The 20,424-nt window shown below is 44.5% G+C and overlaps 1 protein-coding gene across 1 annotated transcript; it reads left to right on the top strand.

The window, feature by feature from the left end:
- The first annotated feature begins 1,919 nt into the window (after positions 1-1,919).
- On the top strand, positions 1,920-20,370 carry LOC143764315 (uncharacterized). The gene is made up of 4 exons (XM_077249749.1): positions 1,920-1,928; positions 14,609-14,698; positions 17,194-17,679; positions 19,646-20,370. Exons 2-4 carry the CDS (start codon positions 14,650-14,652, stop codon positions 20,365-20,367), a joined length of 1,257 nt encoding a protein of 418 aa, XP_077105864.1. The 5' UTR covers positions 1,920-1,928; positions 14,609-14,649; the 3' UTR covers positions 20,368-20,370.
- Positions 20,371-20,424: the final 54 nt, after the last annotated feature.

Genomic DNA, 20,424 nt, shown 5'->3' with positions numbered 1-20,424 from the left:
AGACACTGTAAAAAGGCAGCACCCCAATATAGGCAGACCCTGTAATAAGGCAGTGCCCTCATAGGCAGAGTCTGTAGTATAAGGCAGCACCCCCGTAGGCAGACCCTGTAATAAGGCAGTGCCCTCATAGGCAGACTCTGTAGTATAAGGCAGCATACCCATAGGCAGACCCTGTAATAAGGCAGCACCCCCATAGGCAGACCCTGTAATAAGGCAGCACCCCTATAGGCAGACCCTGTAAAAAGGCAGCCCCCATAGTCAGACCCTGTAATAAGGCAGCCCCCATAGTCAGACCCTGTAATAAGGCAGCACCCCCATAGTCAGACCCTGTAATAAGGCAGCCCCCATAGTCAGACCCTGTAATAAGGCAGCCCCCATAGTCAGACCCTGTAATAAGGCAGCACCCCCATAGTCAGACCCTGTAATAAGGCAGCCCCCATAGTCAGACCCTGTAATAAGGCAGCCCCCATAGTCAGACCCTGTAATAAGGCAGCACCCCCATAGTCAGACCCTGTAATAAGGCAGCCCCATAGTCAGGCCCTGCAATAAGGCAGCACCCCCATATAGGCAGACCCTGTAATAAGGCAGTGAACTCATAGGCAGACTCTGTAGTATAAGGCATCACCCCCATAGGCAGACCCTGTAATAAGGCAGGACCCCCATAGGCAGACCCTGTAATAATGCAGCACCCCCTTAGTCAGACCCTGTAATAAGGCAGCACCCCTATAGTCAGACTCTGTGATAAGGCAGCCCCCATAGTCAGACCCTGTAATAAGGCAGCCCCCCATAGTCAGACCCTGTAATAAGGCAGCAGCACCCATAAAAAAAAAAATACCTCTCTTCTTCCTGGTTCCTGCGCTGCTCCTGCTGATCTCCTGACAGCGGGCGCCGGGCAGTGATGTCATTGCGCCCGCTGTCAGATGCCGACACTGACAGGGGGATGATGGGAGAAGGAGGGCTGCGCTCCTTCTCCCATCAATGCGATCAGCTGTATCGGCTAAATGCCCCCCCCGTCTGCTCAGGGGTCCCTTAGCGGCCGGGCGGCAGAGCAGGGAGGTCGATTTTCCCTGCTCTCCCGCAGAATGTAACTGTATTGGCGCGCTGCACGTGCCGATACAGTTACAGCAGCGTAGCTCCGGGTGGGCCCCCTCAGAGCACCGGGCCCGGAGCGCCCGCACCCTTTGCCCCCCCCCCCGGTAGCTACACTACTGATCTAATCCTATCCTGTGTGATACTGTCTGCTGAGCCGTGTATCTAATCCTATGTTGTGTGATACTGGGCTCCCCCTGCAGTCTGTGGCAGAGGGTGGTCTGTGTCGGCACGGTAATAAAGTATGTTATTTCCAGCTTAGAAATTATAAGAAATTATAAGAATTATAAGAATAATAGGCCTCAACTGTCTACAAGGAAAACTGTTGCTCATAGCAACCAATCACAGCTCAGCTTCTTATAAACAGCTCTGGTGAAATGAAAGATGCTTAGTGATTGGTTGCTCTGTGGTGTGGGCGTGGCTGATACACACACATGCTTAGTGATTGGTTGCCGATACATACGCACGCACACATACATACCCTCATTTTTATATATATAGATAAGATTGTTACCCTTAAAGGGGCTGTACACGATTTTGAAAATTAATCACCATGGAAGTGAAAAAAGTGAAAAAGTGCCTGGTCGCAAAATGGAAGAGGGGAGTGGAGGAAATGGCCCCGGTTTCGAACTGGTTAAAAAGATACAGTGCTGGGTGAGATATTTTGGTGGACTTTGGATGCCACAATGTGAACAGCCTGTGTCTGAGTACAAAGTGCATGTGATGAGGAGATTCGCTCCGGGCTGGGGGTGAATGGCTGATGCAGCCGTGACTCGTTCTGACTGAAAGCGAAAGTACAGGCTTCTCTTCTCCCTGCGCTCCGTCAAGAAGGCGACCACGTAAGTTTAGTGAGGATTTTCCTGTAAGCAAATGGGGGTGGGAGCGTGTGAACATACAAGAACTACAACTCAACACAATTAGCAGCAACCACAAATGGATACAGGATATCAGTCTAATAAACATGAAAGGGTATACGACCTAGTTAGGCAGATGGTAAATCCCCCAGGAAGAAGCGGTACGCAAAACGCGTGTCGGGGACCCACGCTGCCTAAGGCTACGTTCACATTTGCGTTGTTGTGTGCTGCGTCGGCGACGCAACACACAACGCACGCAAAACGCATGCCAAACGCAGCGTTTTGTGACGCATGCGTTCATTTTTTTAGCGCAAAAAAAATGCAACATGCTGCGTCCTCTGCGCCCTGACGCTTGCGCCAAAAAAACGCATGCGTCACAAAACGCAACACAACGCATGTCCATGTGCCCCCCATGTTAAATATAGGGGCGCATGACGCATGCGGCGACGCGGCTGCGCCCGACGCAACGCAAATGTGAACCTAGCCTAACTAGGTCGTATACCCTTTCATACTTACGTTTATTTAGACTGATATCCTGTATCCATTTGTGGTTGCTGCTAATATTGTTACACTGGAGGCTTATGTCCCACATGACTGAATGCATGCAATATCTTTATCTGTGTCTGTCACATTGTGATTAGCACTGTGCACTTTATGTGTGGCTACCGTTATTATTAGATTTCTTGAAGCAATTATATGCTCTTGTTAAATTGACCCTCTAGTGAGATTACATTGAGGCGCTTTGCCCTGTTAATTATATATGTTTAATATGACATGTGATAGACCCTAAAACAAGCACTATGCACTTTATCTCATGGAATCAGTTTGTAATTTCTTGATAAGCAGTTACCTACGTATATTATAGATATCACATATAGCCTTGTGTCTTTGATAATTCTTGACAGTTGAATCAATTGTATACCCTCTTGGGAACATGCTCATGGGAGGGTTGTAGGCCTGGATAGGGCCACCCTGAACAAGAGGAATGTACATAATGGGGCATTAGGTGTATTTATAGGAGCCCTTAGTCTATATGTGGTGGTCAATCTAATGGGTGGTAATTTATGGTGACATTGTTAAGATACATTATGGGTGTACTAACCAGTTGGGCGGCTATATTGTGCACTAGTATCTTCATTTTTTTAAAAAAACTTATTTGTACCCTTTTATTGAATTATTTCTAATAAAGTGTTTAAAAAATTTTTATATTGGCATTTGCTTCCGTCTTTTCGGATTGGATTGCACATCAATATAATGTCCAGCTCAGAAAAAAACCCAGTCCACAACTTTAAAAAGACTGAGTTAGGACTGTCCCAGTTAGGGTATGTTTCCACGTTCAGGAAACGCTGCTTGTTTGACGCTGCAGCGCAGCGCTGCAGCGTCAAACAAGCAGCGTCCAGATGTTCCTGCATAGTGGAGGGGATTTGATGAAATCCTGTCTCCACTATGCGTGGAAACCCGCACGCGGCGGCCCTGCGACTACGGACATGCTGCGCGTCTTTTCAGATCGCAGCATGCCCGTACACCTTGCGGGGACGCAGCGTCCCCGCAAGGCATATCACAGGGCCCTATGGGAGAGAGCGATCATCCCGGATGTGAAGAGTTAACACATCCGGCATGTTCGCGTCCCATTAAGGGGGCGGGGCTTAGCGCCGAGCGGCTTCGCCGCTGCGGCGATACCGCCGCCCATCCGTACCGTGGAGACATACCCTAAGGGTACATTTCCACTGCCGAGAGACAAATCGGTCCGTAATCTGGACCGAAAAAACGGATGTAACGTATGCGATTGTCATGCGAGTGTCATGCGAGTGCAATGCGAGTGCAATGCGATTTTTAATCGCATCATCCGTATGACATCAGTATGACATCCGTATTGCTGTCCGATTTTTACGCACCAGTGTCCTTTGAAAAGCCGGCAAATCAGCGCCGTGTACAGTAAAATCACACTGACAGGTTAGAATAGACTAGATATATACACATAGAATGTGTATATATACATATATATATATGTCAGTGAGACACCTATATATGTATATTTATATTTAATGCAGCGCTAGATAGCATAAAAGCCGCTAATTCAATTGCCGGCTTTTGCTCTCTCCTTCCCAAACCCGACAGGATATGAGACATGATTACATACAGTAAACCATCTCATATCCCTTTTTTTTGCATATTCCACACTACTAATGTTAATAATGTGTATGTGCAAAATTTGGCCGCTGTAGCTGCTCAAATAAAGGGTTAAATGGCGGAAAAAATTGGCGTGGGCTCCCGTGCAATTTTCTCCGCCAGAGTGGTAAAGCCAGTGACAGAGGGCAGATATTAATAGCCTAAAGAGGGTCCATGGTTATTGGCCCCCCCTAGCTACAAACATCTGCCCCAGCCACCCCAGAAAAGGCACATCTGGAAGATGCGCCTATTCTGGCACTTGGCCACTCTCTTCCCACTCCCGTGTAGCGGTGGGATATGGGGTAATGAAGGGTTAATGCCACCTTGCTATTGTAAGGTGACATTAAGCCAGATTAATAATGGAGAGGCGTCAATTATGACACCTATCCATTATTAATCCTATTGTTTGAAAGGGTTAAAAACACACACACACACGATTTAAAAGAAATTTTAATGAAAGAAACAAACAGGTTGTTTTAGTATTTTATTGCTCTCTCATTCCATCAGGAACACCCTCGCTTGGCAAAACAATAAACACACAATATACATACCCTCTCTGATGTCCTATCACGTCCCACGAGGTAATCCATCTGAAGGGGTTAACTAATATTACAGGCACGAGCTGCGATAAACCACTCGCTCGTGCCTGTAATCCCCGGGTGCTGAAAGGAATGCTGGATCTGTACTTACATTGAGTCGCGGTGATGCGCCCCTGGTGGATGTTCTCATGAACTGCAGCCTGGGAACTTTTTCCCACGCTCCAGGTCATATGAGGACATCCACCAGGGGGCGCATCACCGCGACTGAAGGAAATGTAGGTCAATGACCTACATTTCATTCATTCGCCGGGGATTACAGGCACGGAGCACACCGCTGCATTAGCAGGGCTCCTGCTTGTAAAATAATTAACCCCTTCAGATGGATTACATCGTGGGACGTGACGGTTCAGCTGAGGGTATGTATCTTGTGCGTTTATTATTTTTCCAAGCGAGGGTGTTGCTGATGGATTGAGAGAGCAATAAATTATTACAACAACCGCTGTGTTTATTTCATTAAAATACTTTTAAATCATGTGTGTGTGTGTTTTTTAACCCTTTCAAACAATTGGATTAATAATGGATAGGTGTCATAATTGACGCCTCTCCATTATTAACCTGGCTTAATGTCACCTTACAATAGCAAGGTGGCATTAACCCTTCATTACCCCATATCCCACCGCTACACGGGAGTGGGAAGAGAGTGGCCAAGTGCCAGAATAGGCGCATCTTCCAGATGTGCCTTTTCTGGGGTGGCTGGGGGCAGATGTTTTTAGCCACGGGGGGGCCAATAACCATGGACCCTCTCCAGGCTATTAATATCTGCCCTCAGTCACTGGCTTTACCACTCTGGCGGAGAAAATTGCGCGGGAGCCCACGCCAATTTTTTCCGCCATTTAACCCTTTATTTGAGCAGCTACAGCGGCCAAATTTTGCACATACACACTACTAACATTAGTAGTGTGGAATATGCCAAAAAAAGGGGGATATGAGATGGTTTACTGTATGTAAACCATGTCTCATATCCTGTCGGGTTTGTGAAGGAGAGAGCAAAAGCCGGCAATTGAATTAGCGGCTTTTATGCTATCTAGCGCTGCATTAAATATAAATATACATATATAGGTGTCTCACTGACATATATATATGTATATATACACATTCTATGTGTATATATCTAGTCTATTCTAACCTGTCAGTGTGATTTTACTGTACACCGCGCTGAATTGCCGGCTTTTCAAAGGACACCGGTGCGTAAAAATCGGACAGAACTCGCATGGTGCGAGTGCTGTGCGATTTTTTTCTCGCACCCATTGACTTGCATTGGCGAGTCTCGTCCGAGACTCGCAGCAAATCGCAGCAAGCTGCGATTTTTTTCTCAGTCCGATTTCGGCCGAGAAAAAAAATCGCAAATGAAAAGACACCTATTGAATAACATTGGTCCGAGTGCAATCCGATTTTTTATCGGATTGCACTCGTCCGTTTTCCTCGCCAGTGGAAATGTACCCTAAGGGTCACCATGAAGTGTGTTTCAGTCTATTTACACCACATGCATATATGTCTGAGCTGGACATTATTTTGATGTGGTCTCCCATGGCTGTGTCTACTGGCTGGGTCCAGTCCTTCTCAGCCCTTATCTACATGCATGTCACTTGACAAATGGTAAGGTTTTTAACAACTTAACCTCCGGAGCTTTTTTTGGTTTTGCGTTTTCGTTTTTCGCTCCCCTCCTTCCCAGAGCCATAACATTTTTATTTTTCCGTCAATATCGCCATGTGATGGGCTTATTTTTTGAAGGACGACATGTACTTTTGAATAACACCATTGATTTTACTACGTAGTGTACTAGAAAATGGGAAACAAATTCCAAGTGCAGTGAAATTGCAAAAAAAGTCCAATCCCACACTTGTTTTTTGTTTGGCTTTTTTGCTAGGTTCACTAAATACTAAAACTGACCTGCCATTATTATTCTCCAGGTCATTACGAGTTCATAGACACCAAACATGTCTAGGTTAATTTTGATCTAAGTGGTGAAAAAAAAATCCAAACTTTGCTCCGCCGGAGCCCACCTCAAATCGGGGGATACTGCCATCGGCGTAATAGTATGTCCGATGGCAGTAAGGGGTTAATATTAGAGTTAGGACTGTCCCAATTACGGTCACTGTGAAGTGGTGGGATGGTTTTTGAATTTTTTTTAACAAAAAACATGCTAAGTATTGTATATTATTTTCATGCACTATGCTACTTATTTATTTACTGCAAGGTATTCAATTATTATGTTTGTGTCTTTGTTATTTCTTTCAATTACTGATAGCAGCGTTTAAGCCACTCTATTTGGCTAGGCCCATAGGCCAAACCAGCAAGATGTAATTGTGGCAAGCTGATGGGGTTGTCATGATAGCAGGGGACCTGCTGAAGACCCCCATGCCTGTCATGTTAATTCTTCTTTGACATACAATCATAGGATGGGCGTCACAGGAGATGAGCTGATCATGTCAAGGGTTATCTTTGCTCTGCCTCATTCTGGGTTCAGGTTTGCTATTTAGCTCTGCTGTATCAGGCTTTCAGCGTGAGTATCTGACTCTAGAAGTACCCTGATTGGTCCTGCTGCTCTTTCTGAGCTTGTCTGTGTCTATTCCTCCTTCCCTGCCCGTCCTGTCTTAGTGTTTCCTTATCACTTTTGGATTTCCCAGTATTTGACTCGGCTTTGACTCTGACTTGACTTTACCTCTGGTCCCTGGTACTTCTGCCTTTTGTCTGGTATTGACCCTTTGGCTCTCCACTGACTCTGTGCTTGTTTTTTCCCTTTGTACTGCGTGACAATCTAGGTTTTGACTCGGCTTGTTTGACCATTCTGCTGCCACCTGGTGGTAGCTTTGCTGCAGCACCGCAGGTCTGCCCTTGAAGACTTGTTACTATCCTTCCACTCTATTGCCATCTAGTGGAAGTTGCAGTTACCTGCATAGCTGCAGCATGACATATATAGTATAAACGATCTAATGATTTCAGGTTCAAGACCCCTAAAGGGACTAAAATAAATTTGAAAAATTGAAAAAAGTTTTTACAAATAAAAAAAAGTAAAAAAATAAAAAGCCATAAAAATTGAAATCATCTGCCTTTTCCCCAATTAAAAATAAAGGTAAAAAAATAAATTAAATGAATTAAAAAATATTACCTTACATTTGGTATCGCAACGTCTGATCTATCAAAACATACAATAGTTTAATCCGTAAGATAAATGTCGTAAAAAAAACCACATTTTTGTTGCTGCACCTCCTACAAAAAATGCTATGCAAAATTAATGAAAACATAGAATGGTACAAATAGAAACATCAGTTCGCAACGCCAAAAACAGGTCTATTGATGGAAAATAAAAAAATTTTGAATTATGGAGGCAGAAACCAAAGCTACTAAAGTAGTAAAAAAATATATATACTGTTTATAAAAGTTTGCAATCACCGCAACTGTTCTGGCTTGAAGAATCATCCCGCAAGCTCATTTTTACTGCTAATTTAGCGCCTTAAAGGGGTTGTCCATATCAAAATATGAGGAATGAGAAGCGGTTGCCTAAGTAATTGACAACCCCTTTAAAAAATAACCAAACATTAATGGCAGAATTGTGTTTTTTTACCACTTTATTGCACTTGGACTTGTTTTTTTACTATTTTGTTTTATTTTTGGTGAACACGTGGAATAACAAAAAATGTAAAAGGAAAAGTGTAAAGTGTATAAGTATATATTAAGAATAAAAATGTTTTATTGAAGGGTCAAAGAGAATATTTTCACTGCAAATATGATGAGTACGAAGTGCATGTGACGAGTGACGGAGAATCCTCTGGGTGTGGACGATTCTTAAGCCCTGACTCATTCTGACCGAAAGTGAAAGCGAAGGGTTTTCCTTCAGCTCCAAGAAGCAGCCGACCACGTAAGTTTAGTTTTGATTGTGGAGTATGACTTTTTTAGTTAAATGAGGGGTGGGAGTGTGTGATTGTATATGAACTACAACCCCCAGCATTGCACGCTTTACTATAGAGAGTTATGCCCTGAGATGTATTGTCATTAGATGTCAGGATCCCAGATACTGAATGTCAGACCATTCGTTATAGTGCAGAATTCCCGCCAGTAAGGGATCAGCTGTTCTGACGCCCGGGGCGGGGGGATGAGAATACGCCCCTAGACCTGTGAACTCCTGGAGTTTATTTTACCATATGATGCTCTGAAATAGAAGAATAAAATTCCAAATAAGGTGAAATAATGAAAAAAGAAACGCAATTCAATTCAGACATTGTTTTTAGGTTCTATTTTTTCAGCATTCATTGTATGATAGTGGTAAAAAACCTCAAAACTTTGTAAAAGTGATAAAAAATGATGATTATTGTGAACTTTTCGCTGCATTCCTCTATATTGTGCCATGACTTGGCTGTATTCCTATGTTCATCTCAGCAGATGAAAGGAAACAAGAGGGAATGAAAACTAAATTTAAAAGGGATCAAATCGGTATAAAAAAAAAAAAATAAGAGATGCTCATCTTCACAGATCCCTCGCCTCTGTTCCTGGTCTCCTCGGATATCATTTATTGATTGATTTGATTAGAAGTGATTTACTGTACAATGGTCTCAACAATCCTTCTATAATTATTTCAAAACTAGATGGTGGCCCAATTCTAACGCATCGGGTATTCTAGAATATGCATGTCCACGTAGTATATTGCACAGCCACGTAGTATATTGCCCAGCCACGTAGTATATTGCCCAGCCACGTAGTATATTGCCCAGTCACGTAGTATATTGCCCAGTGACGTAGTATATTGCCCAGCCACGTAGTATATTGCCCAGTCACGTAGTATATTGCCCAGTGACGTAGTGTATTGCCCACAAAAGAAAAAGAAGGAGCAGCATCCATTCCAGGTGAAAGATATTCACAAAAGTCTTTATTCTGACATCACAGAGATACCTCCTTCTTTTTCTTTTGTAAGTATTGGTCCAATTGGATCCTTGGACTTTGGAGAGTGCAGCCTATATCTGTGTGCTGTTGGTTACCTTTTTTCTACACAAGTAGTGTATTGCCCAGTCACGTAGTATATTGCCCAGCCACGTAGTATATTGCCCAGTCACATAGTATATTGCCCAGCCATGTAGTATATTGCCCAGTCACGTAGTATATTGCCCAGTCACATAGTATATTGCCCAGCCACGTAGTATATTGCCCAGTCACGTAGTATATTGCCCAGTAACGTAGTATATTGCCCAGCGACGTAAAATATTGCCCAGCCACGTAGTATATTGCCCAGCCACGTAGTATGTAGTATATTGGTCAGCCACGTAGTATATTGCCCAGCCACGTAGTATATTGCCCAGTAATGTAGTATATTGCCCAGTGACGTAAAATAAAAAATAAACATATACTCACCTTCCGAAGTGCCGTTGAAGTCCTGGCACCTGTGTACGGTGCACGCGGCAGCTTCCGGTCCCAGGGTTGGTATGAGCGCAGGACCTGTGATGACGTCGCGGTCACATGACCATGATGTCATGGCAGGTCCTTCTCGCATAGCATCCTTGGCACCGGAACCTGCCGCTTGCACTGCCGAGGACACCGCGCCACGTCGGAGGGTGAGAATAACCTTTTTTTTACTATTATTTGTAACAGATCTTTTTACTATTGATGCTACATAGGCAGCATCAATAGTCAAAAGTTGGTCACACAGGGTTAATAGCTGCTTTAATGGAGTGCGTTACACCGCTGTCAATTAACGCTGGCATTAACCCTGTGTGAGCGCTGACTGGAGGGGAGTATGGAGCGGGCACTGACTGCGGGGAGGAAGGAGCGGCCATGTTGCCGCCGGACTGTGCCCATCGCTGATTGGTCGTGGCAATGGTCGTGGGCGTTTTGCCACGACCAATCAGCTACTTGGATTTCCATGACAGACAGAGGCCGCGACCAATGAATATCCGTGACAGACAGACAGACAGACAGACGGAAGTGACCCTTAGACAATTATATAGTAGACACTCTTTTTCGGTGATTACTTTTTATCTCCGTTCATACTGCACCCACACACACAAATGATACACCATTTGAAAGGTAAACTTGCCCCCTTCAGCAAGAAACTAGCCTAACAAACCACACATCCACGATGTGATCCCAAAATACAGTTTAAACATTAATTTTTATAAACCTGCATTAAGGAAAAATGACCTGCAGGTGGCACCACACTACCCCAAAGCACACTACCACAAAGCTGCTTACAGACATCACAAACAAATCCTAACATTTGCCTTGAGGGCTTTCCAGCTTGCAGAACTCCTTGCCCAGCCGATTTCAGGCACATTGAAGGATTGCACACTTCACTGCAGGTGAGTCACATATGCAAACACATTTGTGAACATGCACTGCCTATTCAAATGCACACTTGCTCCGTTTATACTCCACCAGCACACACAAATGATACACCATTTCAAAGGTCAAATTACGTGCAGGTGGCATTTGCCTTGAGGTCTTTCCAGCTTGCCGAAGTGCTTGCCCAGCCTATTTCAGGCAAATTCGAAGATTGCACACTTCACTGCAGGTGAGTCACATATGCAAACACATTTGTAAACATGCACTGCTTTTTCAGTGATTACTTTGCCCCACACACACAAATAATACACCATTTGAAAGGTAAACTTGCCCCCTTCAGCAAGAAAAGATACAAACAAACCATGCATTCACGATTTGATCAATAAATACGGTTTAAACATTCATTTTCAGAAACCTGCAGAAAAAAAACAATAACCTGCAGGTGGCACCATAACCTCAATACATTTTTTTAGCCTCTACTTATCAAACCAATTTATTGTATTACCAATCTACATATATAAATACCTCTCTGTGTTCATCATCTCATTAAATACATTAATATTTGACCAGCTTGATCTTCTTGAAATTGCCTGCGCCCCTGACAACCAATGTGCAAAAATTTTGCACGGCCAACTAGTACTGTTATATTATTGGTAAAACCTGTAAGGTCACTGCATTTGTCATGTCAGTCGACATGTTTGCATATGTATCACAGGTGTGGGACAGCGGGCACATTTTGAACTGTAAGGCCGGCGTCACACTAGCGTATTGCATCCGATGCGAGAGCATCGGATGCGATATGCTAATGACCCTCGGCTCCTGCTCGCAGCAGAGCAGGAGCCGAGTGTCATGCGTCTGTGCTCCGATTCTCTCGCACAGGGAGGATCGGAGCACAGCTGCGGAGGAGGCGGAGAAATGAATTTCTCCATCTCCTCCATTGCTGGGGTCCGCTTATAACGCACAGCACTCGGATGATATCCGAGTGGTGTGCGCTGTCACACTTGCACCTATAGGCTTATATGGGTGCGAGTGAGCCGAGAGTTTTCCTTGGTCCGAGACAATCGCAGCATGCTGCGATTGTCTCGGACTGAGGAAAACGGCTGACAAAATGTCGGCTGGTGGGAGCTGCCCCGTAGCTGAACATTGGTCCGAGTGCAAAGCGATTTTTTATCGCATTGCACTCGGCCGTTTAAAACGCCAGTGTGATGCCAGCCTAACTCATAAATCTTTAAAGGCCCTGGACACCTTTAAGAAGGAAAACTATTTTTTATAAGTTAGTGGTTGCCATTAATTAATAAAATTGCACTAAGTTTAAATCTTCGATTTTCACTCCTTCCAAAATCAAACCCTTGATATGCTGGATGTGATCATATCTGTGTGTCTCTCCCAGTAATATAGCCTGGATGTGAGGTCTGTGTGTCTCTCCCAGTAATATAGCCTGGATGTGAGGTCTGTGTGTCTCTCCCAGTAATATAGCCTGGATGTGAGGTCTGTGTCTCTCCCAGTAATATAGACTGGATGCGAGCTCTGTGTGTCTCTCCCAGTAATATAGGCTGGATGTGAGGTCTGTGTGTCTCTCCCAGTAATATAGCCTGGATGTGAGGTCTGTGTCTCTCCCAGTAATATAGACTGGATGCGAGCTCTGTGTGTCTCTCCTGGTAATATAGACTGGATGTGAGGTCTGTGTGTCCCTCCCAGTAATATAGGCTGGATGTGAGCTCTGTGTGTCTCTCCCAGTAATATAGGCTGGATGTGAGGTCTGTGTGTCTCTCCCAGTAATAAAGGCTGGATGTGAGGTCTGTCTGTCTCTCCCAGTAATATAGGTGGGATGTGATGATGTCTGTGTGTGTCTCCCAGTAATATAGGTTGGATGTGAGCTCTGTGTGTCCCTCCCAGTAATATAGGCTGGATGTGAGCTCTGTGTGTCTCTCCCAGTAATGTAGGTTGGATGTGAGGTCTGTGTGTCTCTCCCAGTAATATAGGCTGGATGTGAGCTCTGTGTGTCTCTCCCAGTAATATAGGCTGGATGTGAGCTCTGTGTGTCTCTCCCAGTAATATAGGCTGGATGTGAGGTCTGTGAGTCTCTCCCAGTAATATAGGCTGGATGTGAGTTCTGTGTCTCTCCCAGTAATATAGGCTGGATGTGAGCTCTGTGTGTCTCTCCCTGTAATATAGGCTGGATGTGAGCTCTGTGTGTCTCTCTCAGTAATATAGGCTGGACGTGAGCTCTGTCTGTCTCTTCCAGTAATATAGGCTGGATGTGAGGTCTGTGTGTCTCTCCCAGTAATATAGGCTGGATGTGAGCTCTGTGTCTCTCCCAGTAATATAGGTGGGATGTGATGATGTCTGTGTGTGTCTCCCAGTAATATAGGTTGGATGTGAGCTCTGTGTGTCTCTCCCAGTAATATAGGCTGGATATGAGCTCTGTGTGTCTCTCTCAGTAATATAGGTTGGATGTGAGCTCTGTGTGTCTCTCCCAGTAATATAGGCTGGATATGAGCTCTGTGTGTCTCTCTCAGTAATATATAAAGAAACACCGTGAGCACAGCTATGAGGTGGTGCTAAGGTTAGGTTCCCAAACCATCAATGTAATAAATGTAAACCTGGCACTCAGCTTGGATGCGTTGAGACAAAATTTATTGTAGTACACGAAAAACATTTCGGTCCAAAAGAACCTTCTTCAGTTACGTTTTGTACTAGGCATGTGGGGTACGTGGCTCACAATGAGGGCTCATTTCCACTTGCAAGAGAAAAAACGGTCCGTAATCTGGACCGAAAAAACGGATGTAACGTATGCGATTGTCATGCGATTGTCATGCGAGTGTTATGCGAGTGCAATGCGATTTTTCAATCGCACCATCCGTTTTACATCCGTATGACATCCGTATGCAATCCGTTTTTTTTCTCTGCAACTATTTTTATACAGTCATTTACAGGACCATTTACAGTGTTCTAGGCCACAGAATGGTAAGGTATCCGTAAAAAAAGGACGGAATACGAATGGTCCGTATTCCATGCGGTTTTTTTTCTCGCACCCATTGACTTGCATTGGCGAGTCTCGTCCGAGAATCGCAGCAATATGCAGCATGCTGCGATTTTTTTCTCAGTCCGATTTCGGCTGAGAAAAAAAATCACAAATGAAAAGACACCTATTGAATAACATTGGTCTGAGTGCAATCCGATTTTTTTATCGGATTGCACTCGTCCGTTTTCCTGGCAAGTGGAAATGAGCCCTGAGAGTCCGGATGTGCTGGGCGTTGTAACGGGAGCCCATAGCGAGTAGAGAATGAAACTGGTCTGTGCGTGTGAGTCGGGTATTCATGCCACCGGATGCAGTGGATTCCGCGAGGGATTAGGAAAGAGAAGGAAGATGGAGTAAAGAGTCTCAGGAGCAGGAGCTGTGACAGATTTGTGATGTTTGCAGAGCACTCAGCTAAAGCACTAACAGACACTATGCAACAGCCAAATCATAAAAAAAATGAATTAATACTATTTAAATAGTTGCAGAACTTTACATTTGGGGAGAAAATGAGCAATAAGAAAAATTATTTGCCAAGTTTCACAAAGCATGTAACTATAATAATAACTATATTCTTGTCACTTTTATCACTTTATTTTGTTTCTAAGCTATCAGGTCTCTGTACAACTTATATTGGGTGAAAAGACTCATGAAAATTACAGATTTTTTCCAATCTTCAAAACCCTTTAGCAACAAAGGTAAGTGCTGAACCACTTGTTTAAGATGTAATTTATTAATGTGATAAAACCGGGCTGATGACAAAACCTAAACATGTAAGGCTCGCTCACAAGAGTGTATATATCAGATGAGTGCTATGCGATGTTTTATCGGACCAATGTTATTCTATGGGTCAGTGCTGATCAGCGTTTCTTTTCTCATATCGATTCAGCATGAGACAAAAATCGCTGCAAATCGGATAACACTCAGCCATTCAAGCCTATGGGTGCATGGAAAGCATGTGACTGCACTCTATTGACATCAGAGCGCAGTCCGATTTCCGCAGACTCATAGAATGGAGAACATGGAGAAATTATGTTCTCCATCTACTCCTCACCTGTGCTTTGACTCTCTCATCCGAGATAATCGAATCACACCAAGTTGATACTTGGCTCAATCTCGGATCAGAGTTTGACCGGAGTTTCATTAACATACGCAACACATCTCTCCATTCATTTGCATGGGCAATATTCAAAAACTACTAACTAAATGGGAGGCATTACAGATGCGCGGAAAAATGTGAACACCCAACAAGTTGTTAGTAAATTGTTGGCCACGAAAGCGCAACTCTCGCCATTTATTAGTATAGAAGCTCTTAGTATTGTGCCAAGCACACTTGTGATGCACTTTTCTATACAAATGGAGAGAGTTGCGCATGCACAGAGAGAGTGGAACAAGCCTTGCAGATCACATCCTTCAGCCAAAATTAAGAAAAATTCTAAAACTCAGGATGAAAGCATATTTTTGATGAGAGCTGGTGAGAAAAAATAGAGTCCTCTCGTTTGGGAGGGATAAAAGATGAAATATTTTGTGAATTGCTATTCTGGGTAGGGCATCACTCCTACTTTCATTAACTGGAATCTATAGAAAAAAAAGAGTTGTAATTTTGCTAAAAATTTTGGCCAAAATTCACTAAGAAACTATAGCAGTTATGCAAGGTGCACAACTTGCTTCTCTCTGTAGTGCTCAGTGAATACCAACTATGCCTTTAAAGGGAACCTGTCACCCCCCCCAGTCATTTCAAACTAAAAGAGCCACCTTGTGCAGCAGTAATGCTGCATTCTGACAAGGTGGCTCTTTTAGTTCTGTGTGCTGTAACTGCAGAAATATTCAGTTTATAATTTGTCCGAAATACCTGGTGTTCAGTCAAGTAGGCCGGCGTTTCCCCCCTGCTTCAGACCGCACACAGCTGTCACTCACATCTTCTTGGCGCCGGGGGCCGCCTCCTCACCGCTGTTTTCAAAAGTAGCCGGCGCCTGCGCTCTTATCCCCTGCCTGGTGCAGGCGCAGTGAGCGCTGCCCGTCTTTCCTCATATGTAGTCCAGCTGACTGCACCTGTCCTGCCGCCCTGCTTGTGATTCCCAGCCCTGCAGTGACTTCTGATTTATTCACATTGTGGGGCTGGGATTCACAGGCAGGGCGGCCGCGCAGGCGCAGTCAGCTGGACTGCATATGAGGAAAGACGGCCAGCGCTCACTGCGCCTGCACCAGGCAGGGGAAAAGAGCGCAGGCGCCGGCTACTTTTGAAAACAGCGGTGAGGAGGCGGCCCCCGGCGCCAAGAAGATGTGAGTGACAGCTGTGTGCGGTCTGAAGCAGGGGGGAAACGCCGGCCTACTTGACTGAGGACCAGGTATTTCGGACAAATTATAAAACTGATTATTTCTCTAGTTACAGCACACAGAACTAAAAGAGCCACCTTGTCAGAATGCAGCATTACTGCTGCACAAGGTGGCTCTTTTAGTTTGAAACGACTGGGGGGGGGAGGGGGTGACAGGTTCCCTTTAACTATTGTTACTGCCATATCTATTGTAGCAAAACCAGGTAGGACAGGGTTAAGTCCTAGCTCTGCATTATTTGATTACACCTGACTATTTTTTTTATTAGAAGTAGGGCCTGTGTTCACTAGGTGTGAAATTCTGCTGGATGGAGCAGAGGCGAGGGTGCTGCTGGTGAGTGACCAGTCAAAATGTGAGCTGTAGCAGAAAGAGAGACGTGTAGGGGTCTCATTTTTAATGCAGACTGCATTGGCCAGCTTGGACAGCTGAGCTGTCTGTGTGTTGGAGCTGCAGGGTAATGTGTGGAAGCTGCAGCTTGCTTAATGTGAACTGTGACTGGAGTTCAACACTTCTGATTTTCGCTCGAAGCTGCTGGAGCTCAGGCTGAAGGAGATCCCGAGACTGGTGGGATTGGGCCTTCTTTGTCTATGAAGTTTTCTCTGGGAGAAAGGACTGTAAACTGTTCGGGTGAACTGCATTCAGATATATGTGCCTGCTGAATGATCTGTTTATATGCTCTCATACCTTTGTGCCCAGAAGAGGCTGTTTTTGGTTTTGGATGTGAATCCCTTGGAGTTTTATGAAAGCAGTAAAATTGCACATGAACGCTACCTAACGCTTACCTGAGAGTGCGCATCACTACAGTATACATGCTGTAATTTTCTGCCATATTACATGACCTATTTGTTGCATCCCTCAGGAAAAGAGTCACCGGTCTGTACCACAGCCATCAACAACGCAGAAGAACAGGAGGAAAGTATGGCTCTCCCCGGGATAAGCGGAATGATCACAATACAAACACCCAGGAAAAAAAGGGAAAGGTTTAGTGATGCCGAGAACCAGAAACTCGTAGATACAATCCTAGCGCACATTGAGAAACTTTTTGGGCCTAAACCAGTCAACGTGTCTAGCAGAGCGGCCATCTGGGATGAGGTGGTGAAGGAGGTTAATAAAATAGGTGGCATGAGGCGCACAGTCCAAGAATGCAAGAAGCGATGGCATGACTATAGGAGGAAAATCAAGCAAGTTATTGAAAATTTGAAGGAGCAGTCTTGGATGGGTGGCCCGACGGTGCCTCTTTCCGATGTCTTCACTGAACGGCAGCTAAGGATCGCTCAGTTTTTTAAATTGGATGCCAGTGACGCCCCAAGAAATGAAACGCATCACGAATCTTCATCGGATATCGGTAAATATATCATAACATCCTCACTCATGGTCATGGCCAAGGACAAACTATTGAAGGCGTTGGGTTGTCCACGGCTGAGATAGTTGTTGACCTGACATCTGCTATATCTATCACAACTCTAAAGTGGTTTCCCAATCTCAATAAGTGATGGTATTCGCTAATACATGCCACCAATTTGTGATCCCTATGGGTCCGAACTCTCCTGACAATGAAACGAAGCAGTTCTGATTCACCACTGGGTTCTCTTCACAGCAAATCCGTGCCCGGCTACCCTCGAGGGCCATAGAATCATAATTTTTAAAAAAATCATACATTTTTTTTTATCCTATACAACCCTTAAAATGGGTTGTAAAGGGCTGCTCCACTTCCCTTACATTAAGGACCTTTCCTTAAGGTAGAGCATTGATATCAGATCAGTGGGAGCCGACACTCAGCACCCACATCAATCAACTGTTCTTGGTGCCAGCAGTGGCCACATGTTAGTTGTTGCTAAACTTAACAGCTCCAACAATTGTGCAGCGGCCGCTGGCGGGTAATACAGATCAATTCCTTTTTTACCTGGCAGCAGCCACTACACATTTGAAGAGCTGTGCTGTTCAGCTTGACAACTGCTAACAACCTGGTTCTGCCATCATTGAGAACAGCTGATCAGTGTGGGTGCTGGGTGGGGAACCCTAAAAATCTGATATTCATGATCTATCTTGCGGAAAGGTCCTTAATATAAGAGTAGTGGAGCAACCCTTTAAATTACTTCCAAAGAGTATAACAATAAAACAAAACTTTATTTCATAGCTTTATTTTATTTTATTTTAGAGGAAACTTTTTTCAGATACGGTAATTCACTTAAGCTAACACGAAACTTAGACAAGTATGACTAGATGAAATAATCTATCTGAGATTTGTGCATAAGGATTTCCAGCCATATTGGTAATCAGTGACTCCCGGACCCGAACTCTCTTCCTACCTGGAGGCATCGACCTCTTTTGATGTGTATGTCATTATTGCAGCATGATGTGTCACCAGGCGTACAAATCAGAGGACACACCAGGAATGCCGGTAGGTAGTAAAAGGTTCACTGAGCTCAGGTTCGACTGCCACGGACTACCGACCTGGCTGCTAAACTATAGTGCTACAAATCATTTTGATCATTTTTAATTTAGTAAACCCGCTCCTCCCAAAAAAAGAGGTTATACCCCCACTGATCAGTTCCAGTTCCAGTACAAATCACTTGACTGGTGACTGGCTGATGTCCTTCACCTTAGCCAATGAATTGTCCGACTGAAGACTGGGCTGTGGGGGAGGCTCCTGCTGCAGCCAACTGTCTTAGGCTACTTTCACACTAGCGTCGTTTGCAATACGTTCCAATGCGTCGTTCCGGAGAAAAAACGCATCCTGCAAAGCTGTCTGCAGGATGCGTTTTTCCCCATAGACTAACATTACCGATGCACTGCGACGTATTGCCACACGTCGCAACCGTCTTGTTGCGTCGTGTTTTGGCGCACCGCCGCCACAAAAAAAGTTACATGTAACTTTTTTTGTGTGTCAAGACCGCTATTTTCGACCGCGCATGCGCGGCCGAAACTCCGCCCCCTCCTCCCCGGACCTTGCAATGGGGCAGCGGAAGCGTCGTAAGACTGCTTTCGCTGCCCACATCGGGTATTTTTTTCACAGTATACGTCGGTACGTCGACCCTGTACCGACGCTAGTGTGAAAGCAGCCTTAGAGCCACACATTGATCAGTGAAAATAACGAGGAGGGACAAGTCTGAGATCCGGAGACCCAACAAGATGATTTCTTTATATATTATTAATTCTAAAATGAGATATAATATACCGTAATTGAAGAAAAGTAGATTAATAGAGCAAGAGCAGAGATATTTTTTTGTGTGCATTTTTTGTGTTTACTGTTCTTTTAAAGCAATACACTATGTTAATCCATATTTCTTCTTTTTACTTGCTTCCTTTAGGAGAATGTGTTTCATGTAATGACTCTGCGCTGTCCTCCACCTTTATCATCGAGTCTGATGACGTTATCATCGAGTCTGATGACGAAATAATGCCCAGCCAGAACAAACCCCTTTTGCCACTGACTTGCTTGCCAAGTACCAGTCATCAGGATAAGTTCATTTCTCAGTCTCACGAGGAGCATCAGGCTGCGAAAGAAACAAAAGATCCTCCTAGCAATACCAAGGCAGCAGAAAAGCCCATACCGCCATATACTGCCACCGAGTCCCAACTACTATTGGAGACTCAGATGGATCAGTTAGCGGCTCAGCAAAAGGATATGATGGAGATGTTAAAAAGCATTCAGAAGACTGCGACCGAGAGTCTGAATGTCCAGAACAAAATGTACAACCTTGTAAAGGTCAGCTTTCTAGAGCTGCAGAAAACCCTTCTATCCGGTCAGAAGACGTCACGTGATCGCAGTGGGATCTTGGAACTCAGTCTGAACAGTCTCCACGCTAAACTGGACGAGATGAACAGCGCCCTGAGAGTCCAACAGCTTGAAGAAATGATGTCCAGTGATGAGTCAGAGCTGAGCGGCACACAAGAGATCAGATCTACTCCTACCACTGTGTACACACCAGCAGCAACGTCTACACCTACCAATGCTCAAGCAAGGAAGAGGCCATCGGACCAGTCCGCTTCACCGATGGATTCAATGAAAAAGAAAAAAATATCAAAATGAAAGTCATAAAAAAAGAAAAGGAGGGGATTAACGATGGAATCACTGGAATATATTCAT

Source organism: Ranitomeya variabilis, chromosome 4, assembly GCF_051348905.1.
Source record: "Ranitomeya variabilis isolate aRanVar5 chromosome 4, aRanVar5.hap1, whole genome shotgun sequence".
Classification (NCBI taxonomy): domain Eukaryota; kingdom Metazoa; phylum Chordata; class Amphibia; order Anura; family Dendrobatidae; genus Ranitomeya; species Ranitomeya variabilis.
Note: the sequence above shows the minus strand (reverse complement) of the source record. Positions and strands in the feature narration are given on the sequence as shown.